This window comes from Melanostigma gelatinosum (assembly GCF_949748355.1).
Source record: "Melanostigma gelatinosum genome assembly, chromosome: 6".
NCBI classification, from domain to species: domain Eukaryota; kingdom Metazoa; phylum Chordata; class Actinopteri; order Perciformes; family Zoarcidae; genus Melanostigma; species Melanostigma gelatinosum.
The window spans coordinates 26,955,082-26,976,561 of NC_136639.1; the positions used below are offsets into that span (position 1 = coordinate 26,955,082).

At 41.9% G+C, this 21,480-nt stretch overlaps 3 protein-coding genes across 4 annotated transcripts; 2 read left to right on the plus strand and 1 right to left on the minus strand.

The window, feature by feature from the left end:
• Nucleotides 1-151: 151 nt before the first annotated feature.
• Nucleotides 152-964, minus strand: LOC306778323 (natterin-3-like; the record flags this gene model as incomplete). The annotated part of the gene is made up of 1 exon (XM_079269787.1): nucleotides 152-964. The coding sequence occupies one exon, from the start codon at nucleotides 962-964 to the stop codon at nucleotides 152-154; it is 813 nt and encodes a 270-aa protein (XP_079125913.1).
• Nucleotides 965-2,698: 1,734 nt separating this feature from the next.
• Nucleotides 2,699-10,591, plus strand: gtf2h2 (general transcription factor IIH, polypeptide 2). 2 transcript variants are annotated; one of them, XM_079269914.1, is made up of 15 exons: nucleotides 2,699-2,722; nucleotides 5,122-5,182; nucleotides 6,251-6,328; nucleotides 6,658-6,694; nucleotides 6,986-7,072; nucleotides 7,167-7,217; nucleotides 7,303-7,357; nucleotides 8,049-8,154; nucleotides 8,273-8,363; nucleotides 8,539-8,734; nucleotides 9,189-9,252; nucleotides 9,343-9,446; nucleotides 9,603-9,705; nucleotides 9,784-9,823; nucleotides 10,117-10,591. In XM_079269914.1, the coding sequence occupies exons 2-15, from the start codon at nucleotides 5,127-5,129 to the stop codon at nucleotides 10,225-10,227; spliced, it is 1,179 nt and encodes a 392-aa protein (XP_079126040.1). In that variant the 5' UTR covers nucleotides 2,699-2,722; nucleotides 5,122-5,126; the 3' UTR covers nucleotides 10,228-10,591. The 2 variants fall into 2 exon arrangements, with proteins under 2 accessions (XP_079126040.1, XP_079126041.1); XM_079269915.1 differs by having other exon boundaries at nucleotides 2,701-2,727.
• A 543-nt stretch (nucleotides 10,592-11,134) lies between these two features.
• On the plus strand, nucleotides 11,135-19,978 carry dhfr (dihydrofolate reductase). Its single transcript, XM_079269945.1, has 6 exons — nucleotides 11,135-11,264; nucleotides 11,463-11,512; nucleotides 17,302-17,407; nucleotides 17,903-18,026; nucleotides 18,378-18,493; nucleotides 19,880-19,978. The coding sequence occupies exons 1-6, from the start codon at nucleotides 11,173-11,175 to the stop codon at nucleotides 19,959-19,961; spliced, it is 570 nt and encodes a 189-aa protein (XP_079126071.1). The 5' UTR covers nucleotides 11,135-11,172; the 3' UTR covers nucleotides 19,962-19,978.
• Nucleotides 19,979-21,480: the final 1,502 nt, after the last annotated feature.

The window sequence follows — 21,480 nt, forward strand, 5'->3', positions numbered from 1 at the left end:
AACATTAATGCCAAGTATTTTTATTGTCTTATAAGATTCATTAAGGCAAATAAAAGAAAAGCAGGTTCATGTTTTAGCTTGATCACATTGTTAAGGGTATTCAACATACAATTCGTCAGGTACTGTATCTCATTGAGCCTCCATCATTATTTCAGGGACAGGCTGTGGGATCAGGTACATGTTGACAGGGATCCACCACAGACCGGACTCCTCCCATGTGGACAACTTTGTAGGTCCCAGAGATGGTCGTCCATGTGGTCCCGCTGCTGTAGGTGCGGCTGAGGCGTGCAGTGTAAGGGATGTCTGCCCCGTACTTATACCCCACCACACTGACACCACAGGAGTGGTTTGGTGGGACATTGTGCGTAACAGAAACAGTGTGGGCGATCGACTTGGTATAAGTTGTCCCCTCACTTAACTGGAGGGTCGTCTCCACGCTAATCTCAATGCTTGCGGAGGCAATTATGGGGATTCCAGCAGTGATGGCAGTTTTGACGCCCGCTGTGATAGAAGAGCTGGTGTCCCACCTTTGCTCCTCTTGGATCGTCTTTGAGAGGGAAGCTGTCTGTGTCACTGCCTGGCAGTCCTTGTTGGTGATGGAAGCTTTGTCCATGGTCTCTGGAGGATAAGTGATGGTTTTAACCTCATCAGTCTTGTACTTGACATCAGAGATGTGCTCACTGTAAATATCTTTGTTAAAGGTCAGGACCTGGTAGGTCTTGTACCAATACTCATAACCCTTCCAGGGAAGGTAGAAGGCCGGATTTTTAACATCCACCTTTCCAAGACCATACTTGTTCTTCCCAACATAAAGGTCTCTGGAGCAGGTCATGACTGAATTCTGAGGCACTGAACCGTAGGAGTCATCCTTCCATTCCAAAAACTCAAAGTTGTTTTTGTTCACCAGCATCTGAAATGGGGAGCCAAGATAAGCTTTACCGCCAAAGGGTTTCTTATTTGACATCCGCTAGTACGTTATCTGTGCAGGGAATAGGACATTGAAGGCATACAACGGTACCAATGACAAAGAAGCTAACAAGACACAGAAACCGTTTCAGGCTAATTTAAAAATGTTCGTAAGCTCAGCAGAGGATTTGGGAACTGACAAGTAAAGAAATTGTTTTGAGAGACTTCCAACAAACAATGAATTCAGCAACATATAGGCCAACTGTATGCAAACACATGGTAAGATTACACTGGTTGACAATGTAGAGCAGGGGTGTCAAACTCAAGGCCCACGAACCGAATCCGGCCCGCCACGTCATTTTATGTGGCCCGCAAATTTGAAATGGAAATGTATTGTGAGTACTTTGAAGACTGCTTTAAACATGAAATACTTCACGTGGGATTGTGCAAACGCACCCTTGAAAGGATTTTAAGCATTGAATAAAGTTATTGTAATAACTTGTTTGATATTTGTCTTTGATATTTTCTTTAATAGTTTGAGCTTTGATAGAGTAATCTGGGTTTCTTAACCCTAAATTAAAAGGATTTAAGTTATAATAACAGAAATGTGCTGAAATGTATTTTTACAATTATATAACTGCATGTACAATATTTTTACACTTGAACAATCAACAATCAAATGCAGAGACAGTTATTTACCAATATGTTAGGAGTACTTACATTTACAACCGGCCCTTTGAGGGCGGCCATGATGCTGATGTGGCCCAGAGTGAAGATGAATTTGAGACCCCTGCTCTATAGAGACCCAAGATCAAAAGTCCGAGTTAACGGTCACTGTTCTGAATCTTTCAAGGTGGAGAGGGGCGTGAGACGGGGGGATTCACTGTCACCCATCCTCTTTGTGCTTAGTATTGAACCTCGAGCAGATGCTATACGTCAAGATATACAAATTCAAGGAATAGTGGATGAAGGTGGACCAGCCCATAAAACAGCTCTATTTGCAGATGACATTTTGCTTTCACCACTTTACTGCTAAAGCCTAATTTTCACCTTTTTTAAGTTGATGTTGCAGGCTAAGAATAGCACTTCAAGAAAGTGCTTCAAAACAACAGATTTACCAATCCAAAGTTGGTTTCATGAATACCTGATGTTTTCACCACTTTACCGTCCAAAGCTGCAAAAGTCGATTTTCTGAAAAAACAACACAGTTCACATGACATTCTTCCAGAAAGTGTTTCAGAACTAAATATGTATTCAATGTTGATTCCACTGATACCTGATGTTTTTACCAATTTACTGCCCAAAGCTGAATTTTCATATTTTAGGGTGACGTTTCAGGCTGAGAATAGCCCAAATGTGGCTTTTGTGAAAGAAAACAGTTTACATTATGTTCTTCAAGAAAGTGCTTCAGAACAATAGATTTACCATCAGACCATCAGTGAGAAGACTCGCTATTTCTATAGAGCTTTTCTTAATGATGGTTTCCTGTATTTCTATGTCGGATTCTGCTCGAAATGAGATGTATGTGCAACAGTAACTCATTCCCCGCAGGCTTCAGCGGAGCCTCCAGCAGCAACAGGGAGGAGAGCTCAGCGCCCAGCAGCAGCTTTGCTTCGCTTCTAATTAACAACAGTAATAACTTTTCCCTGCAAAACCTGCTGCTGCACACTCCAGTCCAGTAGCTGGCGGTAAGGTTTCTCTAAGCGTGTTTGCCAACCGCCAATAAAACCAGAGAAGAAGAACACGGACAGCGCATTTGTTCCGGAAAGCGTGTTTCTCTCCGGAAGAAATATCCGTCTGGCGTTGCACTCAAACGGTACTGTAGGTACAACTGATTGTTTGTTATTAACGTTAGTTGTCTTTATATGTTCATGAGTGCGATATGAATTCGTATCACACACAACAATAAATAACAACTAGATGATACACTAACTTGGTTCACATTAGCAGCTTGAGTTAACGTTCCATAAACAACCTCACGTTACGCTCGTGAACAGAATTGTTAGCTAGCTTGCTGTGAAGGGTACTTGCGGCCATGCAATTGCTTTATCTTACTGCAATGTTTGAAATTACACGATGTGCATGATGCTCGTGATTAAATGTGATGTTAGCAAATATTTCTGCTCAGCCAGCTAGTGTTAGCTGTTGTGTCTAACGCTATTCTAATTATAACTTAGCGTCTCCTTATACATTCGGTACAATTAACGACATGTAATATAATGCCATTGATCATCTGTAAGGTCAGCAAACAATTCGGCTTACTATAACGTTAGTGGTCCGTGCACGAAGTATAATTAATGTTCCATTGTTCACGTTGTGTAATGGATCAGTTTAGGGGTATTGCCTCATCGCATTGGTCTACTTGTGCAAATGTGTTCTGCTGAGTGTGAGTTCGTTGTTCCACAGCCGATGCTGCCTAAACGCGGTTAAAGCTCTAGCTGTGTTATTGTCGCATTGAATGAACACGTGCACTGGTTCAGTGCAGGCTCCACAGAGACACTGCACACATGAAAGCTAAATGAGTTCGTGCATTAACTTTATGAGAGAACAACGAGATCTGCTGGTTCTATGACCTCAGTATTTGTATTTGTCAAAGTTTGTCAAAGCACAACAAGTTTCATGCTATTTTGTCATTTAAAATGGTCAATACACTATCGTTGATTAACAGCTTCTGGGTTTCATTAAACAACTTTTAATGAACAGTGAACTGCTCCTCAACAAACTCGCCTTTTCATATTCAGATCCTGTCAGAAAAAATACAGAATTAATCGAATGCCATTTAACAAGCAAGCTGCAATACTAAGGATTAGTAGCCTACTACTTTATAATAGATGACAAAAGATTCAGAAATAAAGTTTCAAGATGGGAAGGAGCTGATTGGCTGGCCTGCAATTCATGTTTCCATGATGCCAGCGGGCAGCAATGAAGTGTTATACAGTATGTTATCACTGTTGTTAGTAAGTATTGTAATACAGGCTCGTGTTGTAAACAGAAACATGTGCACCCTGTTGCAGACTGCCATATTGAAAACGCTCTTAAAGTGTGTGTTGGCACTGGTGATGAGAGAATGCTGGAAGGTCATGATGATGATGAAGCATTCTGTACACAGCCCAGAGGATCATCCTGCAAAAGGATTTCTATTATTCATTTATTTTATTTTATTTTATGTAGAATGGTTAAAACTGTAAACAGTAAATCAACCTGAAGGATTTTGCATTGAATAACTTAGTGGCTTCATCTTCATGACAGCAGAGCAATAAAGTCAAAGTTCAGGTTCAATCAACTCTTTCTGCAGTCGGACTCATCACAAGTCTCAACACTACAGTCTGAGACATTCACACATACAGTTTCAGAAGCCTTTATTTCAATACATGCATTGATAATATAATGAATCATTACATACAAATAGTTCAGTGTTGTGCAGTTTATTTAAGTGGCAGAAATATGACTGTCACAGTTATATATTCTGTTAATTATTCAGGCTATTAGTTTATTTATTTAATTTAGCTCTACTTAAATTGCAAACACGTTTGAAAATGCGCAACTTTTACTTTGAAGGTGAGCTGTCTCTGTTTCCAACTCTCCACTTCCTTTACTCAATTTTCATGATTAAAGTTGGATAACTGGAACAAGCTGATGTTTTGGTGCACTGAGTTTCATTGCACGTGTTCATTTAATGCGACAACAGCTAAAGCGTCCAGGCAGCATCGGCTATCGAACAACGAACACACTGAGCAACAGACATTTACATGAACACAAGTAGACCAATGAGATGAGGTCATACCCCAAAACTGACATTTTAAGAATGGCAAATGAATTATACTTCGTGCACGGGCCGTTATTGACAGTTTATGGTAACGCTAGAATCTCCGATAATGTTTCCGGCTTTGACACTCGGTCCGCCCAAATGCCATTAAATATACTTGCAACTGAATAATGGGATTCTTTAGTCTTCATTTCCTATCATTACGTTTAAAACACAGCCTTTTAGGAATCATTGGTGTCTTCTGATATAGAATGCTAGTATTCCTCATATAAATATTTCATGAACCAATTTAGCTGTAGATTCTATTAATATCAGAGTCAGATGGCTCAACAGCATGATAAGGGCTATTAATGACGTTTGACGCCCTGCGCAGAAGACTTGTGTATTGATGTGAAGCTGCATTTTCTCAGTTTTGTGGCTCTAACTTCACTTCAATATGTGGTTGGCAGACATAATGGATGAAGAACCAGAGAGAGCCAAGCGCTGGGAAGGGGGCTATGAGAGGACATGGTAAGACCGTTCAACGAATGAATGTTTCAACTCGAAATGTGTGTTGTTTTTTACACAAACAGCAAAACAAGAACAAAGCAGACACATTGACTAAAACAGGAGCGTTCACTATCAATCAATAGAAACGGTTCCAGGGTTGTCTAACTTAAGGGAGTCCTGAATGTATTCCACCTATGAGGGGCACAATAGGAGAATGCCGTTTTTCTCACTTCAGTATTCATACATTCTCCAAAGGCAATGCAGTCTTTGAACAATCAACACGTTTAGTACGGCATATTTCTAATACCTTTTAAGCGATGATGAATAAAATGGTTGCCTGGTAAATAGAAACTAGACAGTGTTGTTCCCTTCGAGTGGTAAGTGATGGCTCACCCTACCTCCTCACAGAGGTTATAATGATGCCTTCTAATACTCTCCTGTGATTTAAGCAATAACAGGTCTTTATAACGTGGGACTTTTTATTTGAGCCCAGGTCTTGTACTGAGGGTTTCTCATGCTGTATCGAGTGAAGACTAATTAGTCTCATCTGGGTTCAGTGAAGCCTGGATTTATTCGGGCTTTACTGAACCCAGATGAGACTAATTGAATTAGACACAGCTTTGTCAAGAGGCGCTGAATAAATGACCAGAGTGAATGAGATAAATATAACTGTTGAACACAAAGAGAGAAATAAAATGAACTCTTGTGGCAGAGATTGATCAAAGATTACAACAGAAGAAGAAATACATTAGAGTATGTTATAAACAATATAATAATAATACTGTTACATGTTGAAGTAACACTGATGCTAATATAGAAGAGTGTGATAAATATAGTTAAAAAAGCCAACTGAAATAGAAAATGTAAATTACAACAACCTACGATTTAAAAACAAGAGTAAAAGTATAAGTGTATAAGAAGTAATACTAACACCAGTACCTGAAAGGAGCTAAAATAAAGGAGTACTATTGGGAAAGATATTTGAAAACAAAGGATGAATAGAGCTTCCAGGTCATTTATATACAATGTGAACAGGATTGTCCATGACTCTACGGTGCAACATTGTGGAACACGTGTGTTTTCCTACAGGGAGGTGCTGAAGGAGGACGAATCTGGCTCACTGAAAGCCACAGTAGAAGAGATCCTGTTCCAGTCGAAACGGAAAAGGTGTGTGTGATGTGCCTGTTGTCTGACAAGTGCAAAGAAACATGAAAATGATTGATTTGATAATTAGTTGTTATTGTTAAGACCTCGCTTTTAGGATGTAAATGAGACCTATTTTCTTCTGCTCACACTCTTGAAATGCATTGTTCTTCTCGTGCTCTTCCTTCTTTGATCAATCGATTTACGACTAGATTGTCTCTGGAACCTTTTCCTCTGGCTGCTGTATATTGATTTGTACACCCCAGTACTGTGTACTGCTCAGTCCAAAGAAGAAATCAGTTGATTCCCCAAAAGTTCCATCAAACTTACCTGCTGCTGTGTTTACCTCGTAGGGTAATCGAGAGCCATGGACAAGTGAGGCTGGGAATGGTGAGTGAGTTGTGCCTCCTCCCTACAGAACCTCGTGCGTCACTATCTGTGTTATCTTAAAGCCCAGGGCTGCTGAGATCTCATGTCAACATGAGGGCAAAATACTACACCGCATCATCTTCATATGTCTGTAAAGGCCAGAATAGCCACTTACACTTGTGGTCAACATTGTTGTAACTGTTTTGATTCATTTGGGATCATATCGTCAGACAAAAGGTGGAAAGCACAGACATTTGTTTTATCTGTATCATTACCAAAAACCTCAAGGTGTTAAAGGATGTTGTTCTCTAGATGCGACACCTCCATGTGGTGGTTGACTGTTCAAGAAGTATGGAAGACCAGGACTTGAAACCAAACCGCCTCACCTCCTCTCTGAAGGTATATTGTGTAGCAGAGCACTCGCCCTGTACACCAGCAGCCAGACAGGATGATCAGCTGCTGAGCACCATCTCCTTTTTGCTCTCCTCCTCAGCTGATAGAAACCTTTGTCGTGGAGTATTTTGACCAAAACCCCATCAGTCAGGTATGTTTAGTCCCCAATCAGAAACAATCGTTGTTATACAATCATCCAATATCTGCAAAGGACTACATGTGTTGTGTGTCTACAGCTGGGCATTATCACCACGAAGAATAAAAGAGCCGAGAAGCTGACTGACCTGGCAGGTAAGGATCACATAACCTGCTAATACTAGACTCCACCGACACCTAAAGGAGGATAGTGAAATGAGGAACGGGCATGTTGTTGCTTGGGGCGTGTTATTAATGTGAGGATTTCTCATTTTTGTCTTTATTGCAACAGAGAAAAATGTCACTTTCAAGCTGATGATGGCTTAGATAAACCATGTGTCGGCAGCGACCACGGCTCCGTCTAAACAGCTACGATCCTCCGTGATCAGTGCTCGTGTCGCGTTTGTCATCTATTCAAACCTTTCACTTGTGTCAACTACAGCCTCCAGTCTGTGAGTGACCACGTGCAGGGAGACAGAAATCAGTGGGCTCATCGTGCGTCGCACAAAGGCGGTACTCCATATCCTGTGCAACAGCCGAGACTTCACTGATCTATCTGGAAGCAACATATGTTAAGTCATTGACAGTTAGTATCTTCAGCCGGTCAGGAGCAATAGAGCTCACCCGGCTGCGGATTAGGAAATGGAACTCGGCTATTTCCTGGGGCACGTTGGCAACACTGTGTGTGTGGAGTTTAACATTCATTACATTGAACCAGTCCGTCTCTGGGGACGGAAACTTCATCCAAGGCGGGCACAGGTGACCTCAGTGGCCGGGCCCGGACACCCAATGCCGCCGGCACCGGGTGCCGGTTTGATGTCCTGTCATGTATTTTGTTCACCGCAAGGAAATCCAAAGAAACACATTGCTGCTCTGAAGAAGGCGGTGGGCACCGTGTGTGTAGGCGAGCCGTCCCTCTACAACTCTCTCAGCCTGGCCATACAGACCCTCAAGTATGCTCTGCAGTGTTGCAGTCCTCTCAGCATTATTTATTATTTTTGAATGGTTCTTATTGTTAGTTGTCATTTCTGTAACATGACTGAATGCTTGTTCCTTGGTCTCTGTATGAAGGCACATGCCCGGACATACGAGTCGGGAGATCCTGATCATCCTCAGCAGCCTCACCACATGTGACCCAGCAAACATCTCTGAGCTGATTAAGGTGAAGACGCCCTTCCTTAGGCCTCTGTTGATATGCAGTTCTGCTGCTAAGCTTACTCGTTACATTTCAACTTCATGAAAATGTGAATCTCTCTCCTGACGTTTCTAGTGTCTCTCATGCTCTAAGAAAAACCGAATCAAATACTGTGATGTATGACCGTGTTCCTCTCTGGCAGACCCTGAAGTCTCTGAAGGTGAGGGTCTCTATAATCGGCCTGTCAGCAGAGGTCAGGGTGTGCACGGTATTGACCAGGGAAACGGGCGGCTCGTACCATGTGATCCTGGATGAGAGTCACTTCAAAGAGCTGCTGATGCTGCACGTCAAACCCCCTCCGGCCAGCTCCTCGTCTGAATGCTCTTTAATACGCATGGGTCAGTGTTCAGAGGCTGTTCACATCTTTCTCCACATGACCTTTGTAGGCGTAAAGATATCACTGTGAGGGCAAGGTGACGCATTTACCAATTCATTTGAATACGTAGGGATCCAAACGTACAATCTCACTGGTAACACGGTGAAACGCCTGGTTGTTCTTGAGCGGAAGGCTGGCAACATATTATTACTGTCAACAAATCCCATCGTTCCCATCACCGTACACTGGAGTAGACTCAGTCGCACGTCTGCATCCTGCTTCACTGATATCCACTGAAGCCCAAAATGTGGATCACTGCGGTGCTGAAAGTAGTCCCGAACAAATGTACCATGTTCTCCTGTCTGAGTAAGGTTTGTTAAAACGATCACGCCGAGCTGTTTTCGGGCATTACTGAATTTCTTAGGATTTGAAACAATTCATTTGAATATGTGTCTCGTACCCACTTGTCCGTTCAGGTTTCCCTCAGCACACCATTGCCTCTCTGACTGACCAGGATGCCAAGCCTTCATTCAGCATGTCGTAAGTCAAAAGCAGTGCTACTTGAACCTTTCGGCCAGGACTGTTGGCAGCCACCACTCAGGTGAAGTGTGCTTGTTGTGTGTCTTCCAGTCATCTGGACAGCAGCAGTGGTGCCGTTCTGTCTCTAGGAGGATACTTCTGCCCGCAATGCCACGCCAAGTACACAGAGCTCCCGGTGGAGTGCAAAGTCTGTGGTATGTGTCATGGGAGGATTCCGTCTGTGTCACTGTACGATTAGAGGAGACTTTGAGTCATCAAAAAAGTACTGTAGTCCTTTTTGCTGCTTAAAAAGTACTGTGTGTTAAAGCCAATAGAAATACTGTAGCTCTGCCCGGTGTGTTGTCTCGAAGGTTTGACTCTGGTGTCAGCGCCCCATCTCGCCAGATCCTTCCATCACCTGTTCCCCCTCCAAGCCTTTACAGAGCGTCCTGCTCAGGAGCTCCACGCAGACAGGTGGCTCTCATGCATTCAAACAGCTATTCACAGACACGGTGCTGCTGTGGAGCTCAACGTGTTGTCATTTGGTTTCAGGTGCTGTCAAGCTTGTCAAGGGGAGCTGAAAGACACGAGTGTAAGTACAGGAGCTGACTGTGCATCTGGATCTGTAGAGGCCATTCAGATGATAGAACAATGTTTTCCACATGTTTAGAAGTTCAGTTTAGTCATCACTAAGTCTTTTTCAGCTTGTAAAACATAGTTGTAAAAATACCTTCTTTGAATCTGCAGTCATAAAATGCTAGTTGGTTCAACAACATCTTCATATTCCTCTTCATATTAAGTGTACAAATGGTATACTTGAATGAGTTTATTCATTGTAACTTCAGGCTGTCCATCCATCTGTCTCTGCTCTTTCCCTCTCTGTAGATCTTCACCTGTCCATCATGTCACTGTGTGTTCTGTTTGGAGTGTGATCTCTTCATCCATGACTCGCTGCACTGCTGCCCCTGCTGTATTCACAATCAGAGCAACTCCTGAACCTGAGAGGCTAACGGTTGGACAGAGAATGGAATCAACTCAGTGGTCATGTGCCCTCAATGACTCATCGTGTCCGTCCTATCGGTGGTGTCCACCTCTGATAGAATGGTTATGATGCACACAGGCAATGGACCATATTTCAAAGTTGTTGAAGATATGCGTACAATATTGGACTATTTTGGGTTTGTCCATATCGTTTGAAGGTTCAGCAGCTTCTTGCTGAAGTTAGGCCAACGCCTCCGTCTGCTCTGAGAAATGCATCTGAGCCGCTGCACTTCCAGCTGTCAAATAGCACACCACTGTATGTCAGACATGATCTGTGGGCATTGTTTATACACACTTTTGTACTGCAGTTCTGTTTGTGACATGGCATTTACAATAAAACATATTTTTTCTACTTGTTAAAATGCTTTAAAGTGATTTCAGAGGTTCATTTTAATGTCTGTTAAGTGACTCACTGAAGGAGATAACACGATGGTGATTGAGCCTACGGGCCACGAATGAAACTATTGCAATATTCATATATTTGCAGTATTACAGACTGGAAATATGTGGCAACATTCCTGGAAAAAATGCTGTACAACACTTTTCTATTGTATGCAGACAAGATATTGAACTATGCACACACAATTCTGAAAACTGGAAACACGTGAATACACTTTTCAAGTTTTAAGCACAATTCCATTGTTTTGACTCGAATAGAGCTTCTAAATGCACCAAAACAGACATCTGAAGGATTGAAGATCCCACTTTCTGTGTTTCCTTCAGGTTGTTGAAATGTAGTTTTCTTTCTTGTCGGATTTGAGAGAGGGTCGATCTCAGTCCACACTCCAGGTGAGTGAGTGGCGGTAATGCACTCTAAAGCTGTTAGCCAACCGACGAAGAAGAAGAAGACAGCACAGTCGATTGCCGCCAGGAAGCGACGGTTCCGTGGTCACGGCTACCATGTCCCGCATCCTTAACGGTATCGTGGCGGTGTGCCCTGACCTGGGTATCGGGGGTAATGGAAGCCTGCCCTGGCATCCTATTCGACTCAAGTAAGTCATGTTGATGGACGGTGCTTTCTATTCATGCAGAAATATGAACCTCTTGAAACGAAAGCTTCACTGCGCTGTTCAGTTGAGCTCGATCACAATGAAGAGCACGAGACATTAAGGCTCGCGTGGTGACAACAACAACGACCTGCACGTGTATTAACATTGTAAATAATTGAATGATATGTTCTTCTCTTATAGTAACGAATTCAAACATTTCCGAAGGATGACAGCGACTTCATCAGTGAAAGGTAACTTCAGCTCTGGGGTTAGTTTACATGATATTAGTAGTTACTTGATGTAACTCCACCTCTATGACTTGTACCTGCCTTCTCTACAGAGCATTTCATAAAGAATGTATTGATGCCAGTGTTTTCAACAGGTACAGACACCTCCCGCATACTTCATTCTCTCTTGTACTTGCACAGCCTCACAATCGTGCAATACATTTTTTGTAAACTTTCAAAAGATACCGACAAGAGAATGTGACAGAGAGGCGAGGCGATCAACATGTTTATTTCCTGGTTAGTGGGTCCTGAAAGGCAGATGTGTCCTATGACACATCTGCACACACATATCAGCAGTTCATTTAAACACCAGGTCATCTCGCACACAGCTTCCTTTATCTCGAAGTGAATGGGTTCTTGGTCAACCCGGCTCAAAGGCTGCAACACAAGGGAGACGAGTGGTGAAAGTAATATACATTTATTCAAAGAACATAAACCAAACTAAACAAGCAGCCGTGTCATCCAAAGAAGAGGATCCTTGTTCAGATGCTGCATTTCTATAAGCATCACTACGATGGAGGCAAATCACTCAAAATCCGAGAGCGCAAATGAGATCTATGCACGCAAATCAAACAGCCGCACGCGTGTTTGACTTTGACGAGCGCTTTTACATCACTTTGCGAGCAAAATTCCCACTTGCGCCACCAAAAGTCACACTTTATGACTATTATCATCTTTATGACGATTATCATCTTTATGACCTGAAAGGACAGAAGTCGACAATCATTGACTAACTTGTCAATCGATAAGTTAGTCAAAATAAACAAAAAGAACAAAGAAAACTCCTGCGCTGGTAAAAAACCATAGGCCCACCCCAGTGCATGCTGGTCCTAAACCTCCTCCTATAACTGATCACAGTGTTACCCAGTGTTACTCAGTGTTACCCAGTGTTACTCAGTGTTACCCAGTGTTACTCACTGTTACACAGTGTTACCCAGTGTTACTCAGTGTTACTCAGTGTTACCCAGTGTTACTCAGTGTTACCCAGTGTTACTCACTGTTACACAGTGTTACCCAGTGTTACCCAGTGTTACTCAGTGTTACTCAGTGTTACTCAGTGTTACCCAGTGTTACCCAGTGTTACCCAGTGTTACCCAGTGTTACACAGTGTTACTCAGTGTTACCCAGTGTTACTCACTGTTACACAGTGTTACTCAGTGTTACTCAGTGTTACCCAGTGTTACCCAGTGTTACTCAGTGTTACACAGTGTTACTCAGTGTTACTCAGTGTTACCCAGTGTTACCCAGTGTTACTCAGTGTTACACAGTGTTACTCAGTGTTACTCAGTGTTACTCAGTGTTACCCAGTGTTACCCAGTGTTACCCAGTGTTACTCACTGTTACACAGTGTTACCCAGTGTTACACAGTGTTACTCAGTGTTACCCAGTGTTACTCACTGTTACACAGTGTTACTCAGTGTTACTCAGTGTTACCCAGTGTTACTCAGTGTTACTCAGTGTTACTCACTGTTACACAGTGTTACTCAGTGTTACTCAGTGTTACCCAGTGTTACCCAGTGTTACTCAGTGTTACTCAGTGTTACTCAGTGTTACTCAGTGTTACCCAGTGTTACTCAGTGTTACTCAGTGTTACCCAGTGTTACCCAGTGTTACTCAGTGTTACACAGTGTTACTCAGTGTTACCCAGTGTTACCCAGTGTTACTCAGTGTTACTCAGTGTTACTCAGTGTTACCCAGTGTTACCCAGTGTTACACAGTGTTACTCAGTGTTACTCAGTGTTACCCAGTGTTACTCAGTGTTACCCAGTGTTACTCAGTGTTACTCACTGTTACCCAGTGTTACTCAGTGTTACCCAGTGTTACTCAGTGTTACTCAGTGTTACCCAGTGTTACTCAGTGTTACTCACTGTTACCCAGTGTTACACAGTGTTACTCAGTGTTACTCAGTGTTACCCAGTGTTACCCAGTGTTACACAGTGTTACTCAGTGTTACTCAGTGTTACCCAGTGTTACCCAGTGTTACCCAGTGTTACTCAGTGTTACCCAGTGTTACTCAGTGTTACTCACTGTTACACAGTGTTACCCAGTGTTACTCAGTGTTACTCAGTGTTACACAGTGTTACCCAGTGTTACTCAGTGTTACCCAGTGTTACTCAGTGTTACTCACTGTTACACAGTGTTACCCAGTGTTACTCAGTGTTACTCAGTGTTACCCAGTGTTACTCAGTGTTACACAGTGTTACCCAGTGTTACCCAGTGTTACCCAGTGTTACCCAGTGTTACTCAGTGTTACACAGTGTTACTCAGTGTTACCCAGTGTTACCCAGTGTTACACAGTGTTACCCAATAGATAAGCAAAACAAACTAACCCAGAAACTAAGTTTACTTAAACAACACAAAATAATCCTATTAGACTATTAAAGAGAAAAATCTATCTCAATATATCAAACAAACAATCTAACCTCAATAAGCAAACATCTAGAATAATCAAACAATACTACTGAAATATTGAATACTGAAACTTCAAATATATAGCTCCTACAGTCACTCAATACATTTTATATTTTAGTGAATATGAAATGTTTAATATGATCCTTTATATATAATATGGCAGAACAATAACCATTTCGTATGATTGCTCACCGTGTTATGTTTCTAATGTCACCGTGGTCCTCTCAGCATCACTGAAACTCCGCCTACATACTGGGGTTCAATACTGGGTTCAATACTGGGGCCTCTTCTGTTCAACATCTACATGCTTCCACTAGCTCAGATTATGGAAAGCAACAAAGTGTGTTATCATAATTATGCAGACGACACACAAATCTACATAACTATGTCAACAGGGGACTATAATCCCATACAAGGGCTGGGTAACTGCATTGAACAAATCAACAACTGGATGTGCCAGAATTTTCTTCAATTAAACAAAGATAAAACAGAAGTAATTGTTTTCGGTACCAAGGACGAACAATTGAAAATCACCGCTCAGCTTCAGTCACTGATGTTAAAACCCACAAACCAAGCCAGAAATCTAGGTGTAGTTATGGATTCAGACCTCAACCTGAACAGCCATATCAAGACAATTACAAAATCAGCCTACTATCACCTGAAGAATATATCAAGGATTAGAGGACTTATGTCTCAACAGGATTTGGAAAAACTTGTCCACGCATTTATCTTCAGCAGACTGGACTACTGTAACGGTGTGTTTACAGGTCTCTGTAAAAAGTCCGTCAGAAAGCTGCAGCTGATTCAGAACGCTGCAGCTCGAGTCCTCACTAAGACCAGGAGGGTGGACCACATCACTCCAGTTCTGAGGTCTTTGCACTGGCTTCCTGTCCAACAAAGAATTTACTTTAAAATCCTGCTGTTGGTTTACAAAGCACTGAATGGTTTAGGGCCAAAATACATCTCTGATCTGCTACTACCTTATGAACCATCCCGACCCCTCAGGTCGTCTGGGACCGGTCTACTTTCTGTTCCCAGAGTCAGAACTAAACATGGAGAAGCAGCGTTCAGTTTTTCTGCTCCACATATCTGGAACAATGTCCCAGAAAGCTGCAGGTCTGCTGAGACCCTCAGCTCATTTAAATCAAGATTGAAGACTTTTCTGTTTGCTGCTGCCTTTAATTGAACCACATTCAATTCATATATTAATCAATTTCCTGCATTTCTGCATTTTACTACTGTATTTTATTTCTTACACTGTTCTTAATTGCTGTTAAATCTCCTTTTCTTTTGTCTTATGTTTTGATGCTTTTAATGGTTTTAAAAGGACTGCACAATATGTCGCCATTTCCTCCGGGACCGAGTTCGTGCAAGGCGTACACTATAAAACGCAGATCGGCAGAGATCTTTTCCAGACGTGGTTTGTGTGCGAGTAATTGCAGAATTGCGGCAGTGTATGGTTAATTGCGTGCAGCGTAATGTCTCAGGGAGACATCAATTATTGTTTCAATGTATGTTTTAAATCTCCTTTACCTTTTACTACTGAATTTTATTTCTTACACTGTTTCTTTAATTGTTTTTTAAATCTCCTTTTCTTTTGCCTTATGTTTTGATGCTTTTAATGGTTTTATGTGAAGCACTTTGAATTACCTTGTTGTTGAAATGTGCTATACAAATAAACTTGCCTTGCCTTACATTAGGTCACTACTAACAAGATTACTTTTATTAATTGATGGACTATTTTAAACTTGCCTTGTGTTTTCAATCTCACTAAATGTTAGGTCTCACCCCATATGTTACGTTTTTTGTTTATGCATTCTAAATCCATATCAATAGCAAGGTATGACTCAAACAGCTCCCTTTCCTATTGTTGTGTAACATTAACATTATTATACCAGCTCTGTAAGTTAACCCGTGCTGAATAAGATAAGATGTACTTCTGTCCCCAAAGAGGAGACTTTGATTGGGCAATAGTGCTGCAATCAGCTTAAAACAACACATAGCAAACAGATGTTACAGCTGTACACCAGAGGTAACACTAACATGCCAAGTGTTGCCCTGAGAGAAAACAAAAGATACATTTAGATACATAAGCTTTGTAAAACAGGAGAGAAACATTAAAGTCATAAAGACGGAACACGTGAAGCACAAGTACAAGTATCTCATACCATAATGTTCCCACCTCCATCCACCATGAATCACATGCCCTAATCTGTAATGTTTAACTAAGATTGAACTCTCCCGACCCAGTAAGACAAATATCCCTTTAAGAAGCCTTTTGAAATAGCATTGAGAGAACAGCTGCTTGTGGTTACACTTAGTGTTGCTAACCAGAATCCATCTGTTGTCTGTGAATGTTCCCCAAATCATCTAATCTAGTAGGAGTTCATCTGCTGACATGTTTTAACACACATGTCAATGATGTCCAGATGTGCTGATAATACAGTCTCGGTCTTTAAATGTCACCTTTTTAACAGTGCCTCACGTTTGACTCTGCAGCTCTATGGCACTGCGTGTATTTGCACGATTCACAACTATTCTCCATGATCCGCCATTGCTGTAAACAATTCAAAGGATTCATAAATATATTTTATATGTAAATTACTCTCCACAAAAACATTTTTCAAACATAGTAAAAGTAATGTAAACGCATCTATTCATAAATATATTTCTGATGCACACACAAATATTATTCATAAATAAATGTAATATACAGATAAGAAATACAGCTTCATTCGTAATCAACAGTGAATAGTCTGAGCTTTGGCCAGGAGGGGGTGGGGGCTCGACCTGTAAGACCGACCATGACCGGAGGAGCACTGGACCTTTGGGTTAGTGTGCAGCACGTAGTCGTGTCATTAAAGCAGCACAATGGCGGCGTGGGCTCTGGCTGGACTCGTCTTAAATTCAAGTCTCAGAAGGACTCATTGCTCCATTCTCGCCTGAGACAGACGGCACAGTGCTGCGACATGTCTAGGTTAGATTAAAGGCATTCCTTCTGAAGGATTCTGTCCTAGTGTGCTGCTATTGTTTTTGTTTTTAGCTGTTATTGAATTAGAACCATTTTTCAAAAGGTTTGCTGTGTTTTATGAGCTTTTGTATCCCAAGGAGTTTAATTAAAAAGAAGAAAAGAAAACCAATATCTGAATATCAAAATTGAAAACCAAATAGCTACCCAATGAACGACAAACAGCAAACCAATATTAGTAGATTCAGTCGAATTGTTTTTAAACTCCATCACTAATGCAGCCTGTAAGAGAACTGAGACGGATCTACGGCTTCACCGGCACGAGAGAGGTATTAACTAACAATGATTCAATTCAAAACGTTCTGTCCTGCAGACAAGCAGAATGTGGTGATCATGGGGAGAAAAACATGGTTTTCCATCCCGGAGAAGAACAGACCTCTGAACAACAGGATCAACATCGTCCTCAGCAGGGAGCTCAAGTATGTGTCACAACAAACGCCAATTATTTGCGCGAGTCTCTGCACAGACGCGATGAGACTGGAGTGATGCGAATTTGCGATGGCGCGGCGCATTTACATTACAGTCATTTAGCAGATGCTTTTATCCAAAGCGACCTACAATTCAGATTCTATCACATTTCTTAGCTTTTAGTGCTGAGTTTAGAGATGAATCTTGTGGAATTATTACAGTTTTAACCTGCAATAAATTTTTGGTACAGCATATTTGTATATTGTTAGTCTGATACATTTAGCTTGTAGAAGTCAAAATGGAAGACAACAATCCTTACCATTAATTAGGTTTGCATCAAGAGAGACGGACTGTGGGACAGAATGATCTGCATGGATGGTCGGGGTGATGAATGAAATATGTTTTGAAGTAATTTGGGTGAACTACATTGCTCAGCAACCTTGACGCAGATGTTACCTTGTCTCGACTGTTGTTCACTGCAGTGACTTAATATATTCCTCCTCCAGAACGCCCCCTGCAGGAGCACACCACCTGGCACCGGACTTTAACTCGGCTCTCAGGCTGGTCAACACGGAGCTGGCAGAACAGGCTGACCAGGTCTGGGTTATAGGGGGCAGCTCTCTCTACAAGGTACCGCATGGACTATCCACTGCTCACAAGCTCTAAAATCTGTAAAAAAAAAAAAGACAATGTTGGGGAATTTTACTAATGTCTCACACATTCTTTAATTGTTTAATCGTCTTAGACTTTTGTCATAGATTTGTAGTCTTGGTGGAAAACTGCCACAGAAAGCGATCATTTTCAAACAGCATGTAGGCTTAAGTATCTGATTACTAATGAACAATGGGAAGTCCGACTGGTTGCAGCCATTAAGATGGTCATGGTGAACCACTCCAGGATACACACACTGCCTACAGACAGCTGTCTGTCTGTCTGTCTCTTCTCTCTGTATTTATGTTCTGGTTGCTTTGGGCTACCCAGGAGATGATGGAGAGCCCGGGGACCAGGAGACTGTTCGTCACGCAAATCCTGAAGCAGTTTGAGTGTGACACATTCCTCCCCGAAATCCTTCCAGACAAATATCGTCTACTGCCAGAGTAAGATCAGCACACGTGTTCAGCACATTTTAATGGATAATTCAGACTTTGTACAATTTGAGTATTATTAGTCATTGCTTTCAGTTATGATAATCTTGTACTTACTAAGGTAATCGCTGAGATCTTGGAGCAAGTTGACATCAGATGGGTCAAGAAAGTGTGGAAGTTTGAGTCTGTTCCACAGCGAGGAGGCCAGATCACGTGTCCGGCTGCTTTGTGCAGTCGACACGCTGCAACAATAAATCTACCAAGACTGGTTTACAATTAAAAGGAATTTAATCCCACTGATGCAAGTACAGTATTTACAGTGAAGTACACTATTTCATGAAATATTAAATCAATAAAACCCCGTTTGCAAAAAACTCAACTCAGCTCCTCAGGTATAAAACCCGTCCGTCCTCTGAGAGCCATCACGCGAGAGAGAAAAAGACTTGAAATGAAACCACCCACATCCGCTCGAAACTCCTCCTCTTCCGTTTATCCCAATTCCTATTGGCTAACTCCAGGAGTGTGTTCGCCTGTCTGCCTTTCTGTCCCTGAGTTTACGAACACATTCAATGACTGTCAGTTATGGTTTAATCCCTCTATGATAATCCTTCAGTATAAATGTTAAACTTCTGCAACTTTAGCAAAAGCTTCATGTCTCAAATTCTACTTCTAGCTACTAATCCTACAACACTTTATGCTTATCTTAATTATGCATTTCCAAAACCCTTATGTTTATGACTAATTATGAATTCTTAATTATTGAACACTTTTATTATAGCTACTAAACACAGTTCTATGCTCAAATTTCTTACAATTGTCGAGCAGTTAGACGATGAGACAGTTTATCCGGATCATAAACCACTTTATTTGGAGATCAATCTGAAAGTGAGAACACCTGAAATATTGCAAATAATCCCTCATTGTGCAAGAAAAGTAGTTTTTAGTTGTTGGGTCAAAGTTCAAGCAGGACGTCGGTCTGTAAACTGCAGTCCATGTTTACAGCAGACACAGAATGACGGTCTGGGTCGTCATCTCTTTTGTTCGCCTTTGTTTTTTCATCTCAATAAGTTTGAATAACGTCGGGAAATGAATACCCAACTTTTAATAAACTTGAATTGTCTCTTGAAGTTGAATCGCTAGACATTCTAAGAAAAACTTATTTGCACAGCAGCTTATCAACAGTGATTCCAAACACGTTTAAAATCACGGTAGTAAAAGCAGATGTTCTATTTGTTCAGTAGCATCCCTTGAGGGGCGTCTCAGTGAGGGTCACTGACAGCTTGTTGGCTGCTAAAATGAAAAACTTCTTCATTTGAAATGATGCACAGAGACCGCGTTAAACCTTTAACACTGTGTGTACAAGATGAAACATCCAGAAATGCTGTCTTTTCCCCACAGGTTTCCAGGAATACCACAAGAGCTCCAGGAGGAGAACGGGATCCAGTACAGATTTGAGGTCTATGAAAGCATTGAGCAATAAAACCAGAAGAACGTCAATTCTGGACTTTTAGTGATTTACTTTGAGTTATTTATAGGTGTAGGGATTTAAAAACACATATACTGTATGTATTTAAACAACGGGCTATTCTTAACATAGTCAAATATTTTGTCGGGCATTTTACATATTAAGATTGCTTGAGATTAAAGAATTAAAATGGAGTCGGTCTGACACAAATAGGTCACAAGTTGAAGGCCTCCGCTCCATGAGTGTGTGTTTGGATTGATTAGAGATAAAGTGAATGGAATACACATCCAGCTGTTACCACACTACATTTTCACACTTTCCCTGTGAAGGTGATAACAGCTCTCCCTGCCTGCTAAACACTCACTGAGTCATGATGTGTGGTGTATTAGGGCAGCTTATGAAATACTCCCAAAATGCAATCTATTGCTTTCGTGTTCATGAGCACAAATTGTTCCTTTTTTTTGTGTGTTCCTCAGAATGAAATTCAATGGCAATGGTAAGTCAATAAGGACCCTTCTTCGTGGTGGACACACAAATTAAATGCACACATCTAATTATGTAATGGTCAGAGCTGGTAACTTGGTATTAAATATCAAACACAGGATGGGTCCAGCAAACAGGATTCTGGTTGACACCGTATGTCCCAAAGTGTTGTTCATTGTCCCCTAAACCATCCAGGGCCACTGCTGCCATGTGAGCGTCCTCAGGGTAAGTGAGTGTCCTCAGGGTGAGTGTCCTCGGGGTAAGTGAGTGTCCTCAGGGTAAGTGAGTGTCCTCGGGGTAAGTGAGTGTCCTCGGGGTGAGTGAGTGTCCTAAGGGTAAATGAGTGTCCTCGGGGTAAGTGAGTGTCCTCGGGGTGAGTGAGTGTCCTCGGGGTGAGTGAGTGTCCTCGGGGTGAGTGAGTGTCCTCGGGGTGAGTGAGTGTCCTCGGGGTGAGTGAGTGTCCTCGGGGTGAGTGAGTGTCCTCGGGGTAAGTGAGTGTCCTCGGGGTAAGTGAGTGTCCTCGGGGTAAATGAGTGTCCTAAGGGTAAGTGAGTGTCCTAAGGGTAAGTGAGTGTCCTCAGAGTAAGTGAGTGTCCTCAGAGTAAGTGAGTGTCCTCAGAGTAAGTGAGTGTCCTAAGGGTAAGTGAGTGTCCTCAGGGTAAGTGAGTGTCCTCAGAGTAAGTGAGTGTCCTAAGGGTAAGTGAGTGTCCTCAGAGTAAGTGAGTGTCCTCAGAGTAAGTGAGTGTCCTCAGAGTAAGTGAGTGTCCTCAGAGTAAGTGAGTGTCCTCAGAGTAAGTGAGTGTCCTAAGGGTAAGTGAGTGTCCTCAGGGTAAGTGAGTGTCCTAAGGGTAAGTGAGTGTCCTCAGAGTAAGTGAGTGTCTTAAGGGTAAGTGAGTGTCCTAAGGGTAAATGAGTGTCAATTCAATTTATTTTTGTATAGCCCAAAATTACAAATTTGCCTCAGGGCTTTACAATATGTACACGTGTGACATCCTCTTGTCCCGAGACCCTCACATCAGAACAGGAAAAACTCCCCAAAAAAACCCTTTAA

Excerpts from the sequence above, each read along its gene's own strand:
- gtf2h2 (XM_079269914.1), top strand. The coding sequence starts at position 5,127 with ATGGATGAAGAACCAGAGAGAGCCAAGCGCTGGGAAGGGGGCTATGAG. Across the intron at positions 8,735-9,188 it reads ATGCTCTTTAATACGCATGG|GTTTCCCTCAGCACACCATT; the intron begins GTCAGTGTTCAG and ends TTGTCCGTTCAG. Across the intron at positions 9,824-10,116 it reads GGGAGCTGAAAGACACGAGT|ATCTTCACCTGTCCATCATG; the intron begins GTAAGTACAGGA and ends CCCTCTCTGTAG.
- dhfr (XM_079269945.1), top strand. The coding sequence starts at position 11,173 with ATGTCCCGCATCCTTAACGGTATCGTGGCGGTGTGCCCTGACCTGGGT. Across the intron at positions 17,408-17,902 it reads GTCCTCAGCAGGGAGCTCAA|AACGCCCCCTGCAGGAGCAC; the intron begins GTATGTGTCACA and ends TTCCTCCTCCAG. Across the intron at positions 18,027-18,377 it reads GGGGCAGCTCTCTCTACAAG|GAGATGATGGAGAGCCCGGG; the intron begins GTACCGCATGGA and ends TGGGCTACCCAG.